General features: G+C 40.4%; 1 protein-coding gene across 1 annotated transcript in view; it reads right to left on the reverse strand.

The window, feature by feature from the left end:
* Window positions 1-7,451, reverse strand: part of tubgcp6 (tubulin, gamma complex associated protein 6) — a 36,623-nt gene extending 29,172 nt beyond the window's left edge. Inside the window, exons 1-4 of the mRNA XM_037683735.1 lie at window positions 7,377-7,451; window positions 5,464-6,265; window positions 5,155-5,318; window positions 4,749-4,962 (exon numbers count right to left, since the gene is read on the reverse strand). Of these exons, the coding sequence (XP_037539663.1) occupies window positions 4,749-4,962; window positions 5,155-5,318; window positions 5,464-6,243 (1,158 nt within the window). The 5' untranslated portion in view covers window positions 6,244-6,265; window positions 7,377-7,451. The remainder of the gene's footprint in view (window positions 1-4,748; window positions 4,963-5,154; window positions 5,319-5,463; window positions 6,266-7,376) is intronic.
* Between the last annotated feature and the right edge of the window lie 3,245 nt (window positions 7,452-10,696).

Here is a 10,696-nt window from a genome sequence, read left to right on the forward strand (position 1 = left end):
GGGGGGAGATAATTCTCAGAAAGAAATGATTGGATCTCCAATAATCTACAACTGATTAACTTTTGGAGTGAGCTCAGTTCAAGATGGCCACCACAACTACGGTACTCTACCTTAGCTTAGACAAAATGGCTAGACATTAGTGAATTTTACAGAAATTGACCCAATATTGGTTTGGTATGGTGAGACAATCATCCATAACATAAACTCCAAGGACTAATCCCCAAAGTTATTACAAAGTCAAATCAGACTATGCAACAAAGTTAAGTCAGGTTCTCTGGACGGTTTCTGTTTGTTGAAATGTTTCATCTTTCATCTAAAAGACTTCATCAGTCCACAGAGACACAACAAGCTCAGTCTTAGTAATAGCACCTTCTCATTGTGGGTCAAAAAGTTTGGTGGTGAGAAGAGTTTCTGGAGTCTGCCCTCTCTCCCGCCGACTCGTCTGAGGAAGCCATGGCCCAAGTGAGTATGGGTATAAGTCCACTTTGGCCACTCGTGTTCAAGCTGCTGTTTAATATACCATATTATTTTACATTATTAGTGTTATGTATGTGTGTGTGTATATGTGTGTGTATATATATATATATATATATATATATATTTTTTTTTTTTTTCCCCCATTTACCTTTATTTATCCAGGTAGTCTCATTGAGCCACGAGAACTCATTTTCAAGAGAGACCTGTTTAGGGAGCAGATGGTGGGGGTTGAGGGCCTTGCTCATGGGCCCAGAGTGGGGCGAATGAGGGTGGGGGCAGGTGTGGGTGCTTCACCTACCCCACCCACATATTTGATGTTGTCAGTACCAGGGCTTGAACCGACGATCTTCCGATCACAGGCCCACCTTCTCTAACCTCTGCGCCACCACTCCCCTTAGCGTATTGTTTAATGTACATCTTACATTCTTGTATATTGTTTCTTTTTATACTTTATACTTTTGCTACTTTTGGGTGTAACTGGGACCCTGAGTACATAATTTTGATCCATCCCATGCACCATATGTGATGTGAATGACACTAAAATTGTGTTATTAAATAAATATTTGTTTCCATTTGCTTTAACACCTCGCTTACCCTGGAGACAGTTCCCACCTGCCTGAAGACTGCCGCCATCATTCCAGTCCCAAAAAGCTCTACAGTGACTGGTCTGAATGACTATCGGCCAGTAGCCCTCACCCCGATGGTCGCTAAATGCTTCGAAAAACTGGTCATGACTCACATCAAAACAACCATCAACATCAACGAGGACCCTCATCAGTACGCATACCGTGAGAACCGATCAACAGAGGATGCAATCTCCTCTGTGGTCCACACTGCACTCAACCACCTGGAGCAGAAAAACTCTTACGTCCGTATGCTCTTTGTGGATTTCACGTCCGCCTTCAACACCATGATCCCCCAAACCCTGATGGACAAACTATCCACACTAGGACTAAGCCCCTCCATCTGCAGCTGGGTACTAGACTTTTTAACAAACAGACCACAGTTAGTGAGGATCCACAACCTCTCCTCCTCCACCATAACCCTCAGCACTGGTTCTCCTCAGGGATGTGTGTTGAGCCCCCTCCTGTTTACTCTGCTCACATATGATTGTGCAGCTACCCATCCAGGCTGTCACATTGTAAAGTTTGCAGATGATACAGCGGTGGTGGGATGCATCACAAACAATGATGAGTCCAGCTACAGGCAGGAGGTGGAACACCTGGAGAGCTGGTGCAGAGAGAATAACCTTAACATCAATGTGAAGAAGACAAAGGAGATGATTGTGGACTTCAGAAGGAACAAAAACACCTACACCCCCCTGAACATAAGAGGATCTGCGGTGGAAGTGGTCTCCAGCTACAAGTACTTGGGTGTACACATGAATGACAACCTCAGCTGGAGCAACAACACCACCAGCCTGATCAAGAAAGCACATCAGAGACTCTACTTCCTCAGACGGCTGAGGCGAGCTGGTCTGGGAAGCTCAGTCCTCACCTCCTTCTACAGGTGTGCAGTGGAGAGCATCCTGTGCTTGAGCATCAATGTGTGGCATGGAGGCTGCACAGCTGCAGAAAGAAAAGCTTTGCAGAGAGTGGTGAAGGCTGCACAGAAATCTGTTGGAGTCAGTCTCCCCACCATCACAGACATCTACACCTCCAGATGCAGGAAGAGGGCCACCTGCATCATGAAGGACCCCACCCACCCAGCACACACACTTTTTGCCCCACTCCCCTCAGGAAGGAGGTTAAGGAGCATTAAGTGTAGAACCACTAGACTGAGGAACAGCTTCTACCCTGAGGCTGTTAGACTCATGAATCTCTAACTAGAATAATCACTGTGAAAAACCATATCATGTTGCTGCTGATCTGTTTCATGTTGCTGCTGATCTGTTTCAATGTTGATGTGTTCATGCGTGCACATCTGCTCACAGACTCATGTTCATGTTTGTGCTGATGTTCAATGTTTTTATGTTATGAGTGCTTAGTGTATATTTAGTTGATGTTTTTCTTGGTTCATATCTTAGATGTTATTACTGTTTTTCTTATACATTTTATTGTTGGATGTAACTGGGACCCTGTGTACATAATTTCGCTCCACCACATGTACCACATGAGGTGCGAATGACAATAAAGAAACTCTGACTCTGACTTAATTGTGTTGTGACCTTAAAAGGTTTGAGTAAACTAGACAACAAGTAGGGAAAAAAAAGTGCCAGGCCTACCAAGAAAACATCCATCCATCCATCCATCCATCATCTTTAACCTGCTTCTTCATTTTTGGATCACGGGGGTCACTGGTGCTCATGTCCAGCTGGAACTGTGTAAGAGGCAGGGGACACCCTGGACAGGTCTCCAGTCCATCACAGGGACACAGAGACAAACGAGACAAACAACCATTCACTCTCTCACTCACACCTAGGGACAATTTAGAGTTACCAATCAGCCTAACATGCATGTTTTTGGTCTGTGGGAGGAAACTGGAGGACCTGGAGAAAACCCACTCAGCACGGCGAGAACGAGAAAACTGCACCCAGAAAGGTCCCGGGCCGGGATTTGAACCGGCGACCTTCTCGCTGAGAGGTGGCAGCTCTACCAACTGTGCTCCAAAAAAAAACTAACCTCAGTAAATTAAAAAAGGTTAAATTTTGTTTTAAATTAAGAAATAACTATTTTGTTCCTGAAAAAACAAGTTCTATTTCACATTTGCATCAACAAAATAAGTTGTGTCCTTGTGACCAGTTGCTGGAACCACACCATTTAAAACTTGTTCTGTCCTAAGCTGTTGTGCATCAACACGACAGATTCTTTGTCTTGAGTTTGGGTTCCTTCGATACTTGAATGATTCTTAGACCAGTGTCACATGGACCAAAAAAAACAAAAAAACTTTGCATTCCTCAAGTAAAGTTCATGAACAAGGACTGGACTCAAATGAAGACAATTTCAAAAAGTAACTTCAAAAGACCTTCTAAAAATGGTAAATCTATGGATTATTAACTATGGACAAATCTGAACAATTACAAAAATAAGTTAAAAAACAAAAACAAAAAACAAGTTAGCACCTTGAATGAGGGGAAAAAAGGGCTGGCTTTTTTTCTGCAGTATTGTACGTTAATGTCAAAATCCAACTATAATAACAGAATTAAATGCCCAATTTTCTTTAAAGGAATGCATGGTGCCCATCAACTTACATGCCAGATCAGTTGATTAGAAATTACGTTATACGCACTTTGGACGACCCTTGTAATTGTTGTTAAGTGCAATCTGATGCAATAAAGATTAGATCTCAAGATTATGTTTAACACAACTCAGCTGCTATCAAACTAAATTTCAGCTCAATAACTGTAAAATGGACTGTTTATAGCCTCGTGTGTTTGCTAAGATTGATCAGCCAAGGCAGCCATCTTAAATTAGAGCAACTTCAAAAGTTAACCACATTCCTTTCTGGGAGTTCATTAAAGTCTGTCCAGTAATTCATGAACTATTTTACTAATAGACAGAATTAACTCTGACAATTGAATTAATGTCATGTTTTTAAACAAAGATGCTGTGCAATGTGTAGTGTAGTGTTGAGGAAGACTTTTAGCTACTACCATATCCAATTTTAGCTCAATATCTGTAAAGAATGGCTGAGTTACAGGTATTTTTGTGTAGCCAATGGTCAGTAATCTGCGGTGGCCATCTTGATGGGGTTCACTCCAAAATGTAATCAGTTGTAGATGTAAACCCAATCATTACTTTGAGAGTTTTGTTGTTTATCTGTCCAGCAGTTCATAAAATAATATATTAACATAATAAACATATATGGAAACAAGGGCCAAAAATATGAGTAGCTTTTAACTTTGGCAGCAAGCAATAAAGAGTAAGGAGCATAGAGAAACAATAGAATCAAGATGCAATTAGTGTCGAACAAAGGAAACCGCTTTCTGAAAAAAAAAAAAAAAAAAAAAAAAACTTAATGAAACGCAATAAAGTAACTGCAACAATCTCTTGTGGTTCAGTTTTTAGCATCAGGAACATGGTAAATTACTTCTTGATCATTTAATCAGGTTAATGACTTGACACGTTTTGGCTCGTTTCTTTGGGGTAATAAAGTTTGGGGTAATAAGCTTTTTTTAGGAGAACTGGCTTTGTTTATATCTCATGCACTAATTGCTCATTGATTCTCTTCTCTTTGTGTGCTTACCTAAGTTGCACAATGGCAGCACTTAAACGGGGAAATGATTGCATTTAACAGCATTTTAGAGACCAACAAATGATGATGAATTGCACCTTGTTGAGAGGGAAGGTGGTGGACGCCACTCCTATCAGAACATTTAGGAGGTCGGACACTAATTGCGACTGAGAGTCCAGGGGCAGCATGAGGATAGGAGATGATGTGCCCATGCTCACTACCCTCATCTCCCCCTCCCACAGCCGATACAGCTGATCAAAGGCTTCCCTGCCTCCCTCTGTCAGATAAAAACACTCCCGCCTTCCTGGGGGGCTGTTGAGAAAAATGGAGCAGTTTAGTGATGTGTTACAAACAAGGAGACAGAATTAAATAAAACTAAGTGGTGTTTTATAATACTGGTTATCTGAATGCAAATTATTTAGGATTTAGTTTGAACAGTGTTCCAAAACAGTTTCAGGAGTTTTCAGCTTAGCATGCATATGATCAGAGTGACAGGTCATTTACCAGCCAACAGACTCCCAGCAACGACGTCTTCCAGGCTCAAATGTGAGTAAAGCCTCCCAAATATCAATGTCTGGAACAGGGCTGGGCTCTGACTGAGAGTCTGGGGTCAGGTTTGAAGCCGACTGGAAACCCTCGTCTTCAGACTGATCTAAACAGGAAGGAACCTGCACAAATCATTCATACGATAGTTCACACAAAAACAAAATAACTTCAAAAACTTTAATAAAACAACAACAGACCTGCTGTAACCTATGACACAACTACAAAAACTACAGTGTATCAGTTTACTTACTAGGCAAAGTCTCTTACCCTGATAGCCAACCCAGTAACATCAATATTACTGGGAACGGGAGGCATGTCCAGTCTGATGTCCATGTCCGATGTGCTACTATGCTGCAGTGCTCCAAACAATGACAGCCTGGTTTCTTTCTCAAATCTTTCCTCTACCTCATATTTATTTCTTAAAGCTAGCAGTCCTGTGCCCGGCGGAGCTTCCATCAACTGATGAGTTCCTTGGAGAGTCTCCAAAGTCCCCCATTCTTCTGCACAGATCAGACCCCATGCCCGGGCTTCAAGCCTCTGCAGCTCCTCGCTCTGGTAGCTCCAAGGTTGTGGCCTCCGCACAACGAGTCTCTCTCGTCTCATGTAGTCTTTACTGAAAGAGGTCAAAGGTGGGGGTGCAGAGCCAGCTAGAAACACCAGGAGGTCAAGCACTGAATCTACTTCCTTGAGACCAGAAGACTCCCCTTCAGGCAGCTTCTCGAGCTGCTCCTCCAGCCTCTCTGCTTCCTCTCGACACCCTGCCACCCTCAGGTCGAAGCACATCATGAGGACTTTGTTTCTGGGTGGCGTATTAGCAGTTGCACTCTGTTTTGAGGCAGGTCCTTTGGTACCATCTTGAAATAGCTTAGACAGCAGGGCACCATAGGCTCGTTTTTTGAGAGCTCTGTGAAAACTTTCTCTGGAAACTCCTCCCAAGGCTCTGCGCTTCCAAGACACCCCAGAAAGGCTGCAGCCACAGAGGGCGTTCAGCAGGTCAGTAATGCTGCTGCAGACGGGCTTCGTGGAGTTGTTGGAGCTCAGGTACATGATCGCTCTTCTGCCTCAGACGCTTTGAGTAAAATACACAGATGTCAGATTTTTAGTAATAAAACAAAGAAGACAGCTGTTGTGGTAGCTCTGAGGTGCTAACTTAAAACAGAAAGGACAACAAAAAAAGCAAAGAAGACATTTTTTAAACCATAGCAAGATATTTTTAAAATCTGTTTAGTAAATTAATAAACTTAAGTGTTCAAAACTAGCTGCAGCACTTTGTGTCACAAATAAATTAACAAGGCTAAAATTGAGGTAAACAGCTTAACTGTACAAAAAGCAAACAAATCTTAATATTTATAACATTAATTTGTTTGAAGCAGTACTGTATATAAGCGTATTTTGTTGAAACTTGTAGTGGATATTACAAACGTCATTAAAATGTGGCGAAAGAAAAATTCATGTATATTTCTTTGAGATGCAGTATAGAAGAGTATATTCCATGTAGCCTCATTCTAATGTTGCTTTTCCTGAATTGTACAACTGGGTAAAAGTGACTGAATGATTCAGAGTAAAGTCATGTTTAGGTTTTCTTTTTTTTTTAATGAGCAGGTAAAGGTGCCTGTGTTACAAAAACGACCCCAATTTGGTTGTCAAGTCAAAACAAATGTCCTTTGTTCACAATAAATTTATAAAAGAGAAAGCGTATTTATTAATAAACTGTATACAGTACATGTTTTCATATTGTGTATTTTGAATTTAAGTATTTTCTGTTGGTCCTTGGTAATTTGAAATGCGGTTCAGATTAAGCATGCTTTCCATCATGTTTATGAAAATGTTGTATTTGTAGCGTCTTCTGAATTAATTGTTGTTTTTTTGTTATGCGACGTACAGTATGTTAAATATTGTCTTCTTCGGTTCATGTTGTTGATTTGCTCCTCAGGGCCACAGTAAATGTATCATCGCTCAACATTGAACAATGTTCGCAGACATAAAAACGAATGTAAAAGAAACCCTTGCTCCATCTAAGATTCTAACAAAATGCGACACATTTTCACACACATCGTGAGAAAAGATGAACTGATGAAAACATTGAGCTAACACAACTAGCTACAGGTTAGCAACGTTATTTAGCGACAGCTAGCTCTGCACGGCGTAAAACTGCATATTTAATTAATCTAGTCTCATACCACGCTACAACGATGCTTCTTGATGCTGTCTATCTTCTCCAGATAGAGCCGTCAGGTCTTTTATCTGAATGTTTCAACCTTGATGCATCCACCAGGTCCTGGATCTCCAGCATGCTATTTGTTGTTAGCAATCGGCTCGTTTGCTTTGAAGCTGAAGTTAAGTAAAAACACTGAACCCAGTATATGGGCAATATACTAGGCTCCGATGGCTTCTTGTTTGTCTATTTAATTCTTGTTTCATCACATGACACCAGGTAATAAAGACTGAAGTTATGTACTAATCCAAATGTCAGTTCTTTGCTTCATTCATGCTCCGTCTCCGCGGGCTACGACAAACTCTGGATCCTCCCACCTGAACCTGATTGGATAAGTGCTTTACGACGTACCCTTTGAGCCACACTGATTGGTCAGATGCTGCAGTCAATCACGTGGAAGACTACACGTTCAAGTGTTGCACGGAAAATGTGCATCCAAAACAATTTCCTGGGATAATGACAGTTTATAAAGTGAAGTATACATTGTTTGATTTATGGAACATTGCAAATTAAATTAGCAAATTAATTTTACAATTATAAATTAAATTAAAAACGACACACGCTGACAATACTGTTAGAACGATTGAGGAGCAAACTGCAACTTGTGGTTGTGTTCTTATAATCTGAAACTAAACAACTCAGCTTTAGTTATCATTTGACTTTTAGTAAATTAAACCAGGAGCAAATCTGTAGCATTACAATTCGTTTCCCTTTGGTACATATAACCTCAGATAACAGAGAAAGCTTTTGTATTTTTCATTAATTCAACCTTTATTTAGACAGGTTAGTCCCATTGAGCCTCGGGGACTCATTTATAAGAGAGACCTGATTTTAACAGAGTGATGACAACAGTGGACAACAAAGACAATACTAGACAATCATAAAGGATGCATCCAAATTGAGCTCAACATGTGAAAATAAAATAGTATTAAAAAATGTAACAAAAACAGCTAGACTGTAAGGCAATGTTGAAAACTAAAAACAGGAACATGTCTGCCTTGGTTTTTCACATGAATTTAGATGTTTGAAGTCACTTAGAGAGGTCAAAGTTGAGAGCTTCAGACCTTTTTGCAAGATATTCCAGGAAACATGAGCAGAGTAGGAGAAGGCCCTTTTGACTAGTTCAGTCTGCACTGAGGGAACACTGCATGTAACAATGTCCCGAGAGCGCACGCTTTAACTGCATTCACACAGAGACATGTAGGAGGAGATGTATGAAAGCAGCAGACCAAGAAGTGATTTAAAGATGAAAATGTACCAGTGAGAGAATCTGCATGAAGTTAATGATGACCAGTTAACCAGTGAATGCAGGGTGCAGTGGTGGGTACAGTAATGGTAAATGGACTGCACTTATGTAGCGCTTTTCTATCTTATCAAGATACTCAAAGCGCTTTACACTACAATCTGTGCCCTCATCTATCCATTCATACAGCACTCTACTAGAAGCTAATGTGAATCTGTAAAAACTAATCCGTGCTTTAACACATTCATACACCGATGGGACACACATCAAAGGCAATGAGGGGTTCATTGTTTTGCGCAGGGACACTTCAACATGTGACTGCTGGTGGAATCGAACCCCCAACTCTTGCATTGGAGGACGACTGCTCTAACCACTCAGCCACAGTCGCTCCTATGGTTACAGTTACGGTAGTTACAGCCTATATAATAAGCTATATAACATTTTAGATGCACTTGAGTCTTAATCTTCAGCACAAGTTACACTCACTAGTTCAAACATAATCACGTGACAAAAATGTTTTGCAATAATTTACAAAATAGGTTGAAATATTATATACAGAGCTGCTCATACAATTTGATCACATTTTGTACAAATAAAATTAATGTATTCACTAATTCAGCAGTACGTACAGCTGGCCCCTAGGCACAGACTTGTGAAAACCCCTCTGTTCGTCTTTTAATGAGTTTTGAGTCCCTTGCTGTGAATTTAATTTCCACTTGTGGATATTTTTTTCCCAGTCTGTGTCTTACTGTGGTATTTCTTTAAGCTGTTGGCCATTGCAAATGTTTAAAGTTATTTTTCATTTTCTTTTTGCAATCAGTTCAGCTTTCTGTTGCACCTTCACCATGTTTTGCATCTTTTTTTGGTCTGTTTTTATCACTTTAATTCTCATTTATTTACTCCTTTGTCATTTTGTAACCCTCTTGCACCTTGCTAAAAACATGAAGCATCCTAAACTTCGAACCACTATCAGCCTAATGCATTGTGACTACGTAAATGACAGGTTTTAGGCATAAAACATTTTTTAAGTGCTTGGTAAGAGTACCGGTAATTTATTTTTCAACAAAGAATGGATAACCTGGTAGAATGAGATTTTAAATCCCCTTTAAGTAAATTGAATGGCTGTTACAGCATATATATTTTTAATAATGAGATTGACAGAGGAAACAGTGTTACTTTGGGAAGGAAATATAAGGTAGACATGGAACAAGAACTCATTTTTTCAGTGTGGGAAGTACACAGGCTCAACAAAATAAACATTTCTTTAAATTAAATTATTGCAAAAGAGGAGTGAATTTAAACACATACAGTACCTCTTCAAAAATGTGAAACCATTAAAATATCATGCAACAGATTACAGTTGTCACCGATTCTGTTCATAACTTTTATGGACAGAATTTCTTGGTGCATCCAGAGGGTGGAGGGAGTCCATCCCTGCTCTTTTAAGATGATGTGGTTCTGTTGGCGTCATCGTGCCGTGATCTTCAGCTCTCACTGGGGCAGTTCACAGCCAAGTGTGAAGCAGCTGGGATGAGAATGAGCACCTCCAAATCTGAGGCCATGGTCCTCAGTTGGAAAAGGGTAGACTGCTCTCTTCAGGTTGAGGATGAGGTTCTGCCTCAAGTGGAGGAGTTCAAGTATCTTGAGGTTTTGTTCATGAGTTAGGGAAGAACAGAGTGTGAGATTGACAGACAGATTTGTGCAGCATCTCAAGGTCAAAGCTTTCTTTATTTGTCATTCGCATCTCATGTGGTACATGTGGTGGAACAAAATTGTGTACACAGTGTCCCAGTTACATACAACAAAATGTAAAAGAAAAACAGTAATAATATCTAAGATATGAACTAAGAAAAACGCTAATATGCTAAACACTAGTAGTACAAAAACAATATGCTGAACAACAGCAGCACGAACATGAGTCTGTGTGAGCAGATGAATACGAATGAACACAGCAGCATAAAATAAATCAGCAGCATGAGATCAGCAGCATGGATAGTCAGCAGCACATACTGTATCAATCAACTGGCACTACAGTGATTTTT

The sequence above is a fragment of the Nematolebias whitei genome, chromosome 10 (assembly GCF_014905685.2).
Source record: "Nematolebias whitei isolate Nwh7 chromosome 10, NemWhi1, whole genome shotgun sequence".
NCBI classification, from domain to species: domain Eukaryota; kingdom Metazoa; phylum Chordata; class Actinopteri; order Cyprinodontiformes; family Rivulidae; genus Nematolebias; species Nematolebias whitei.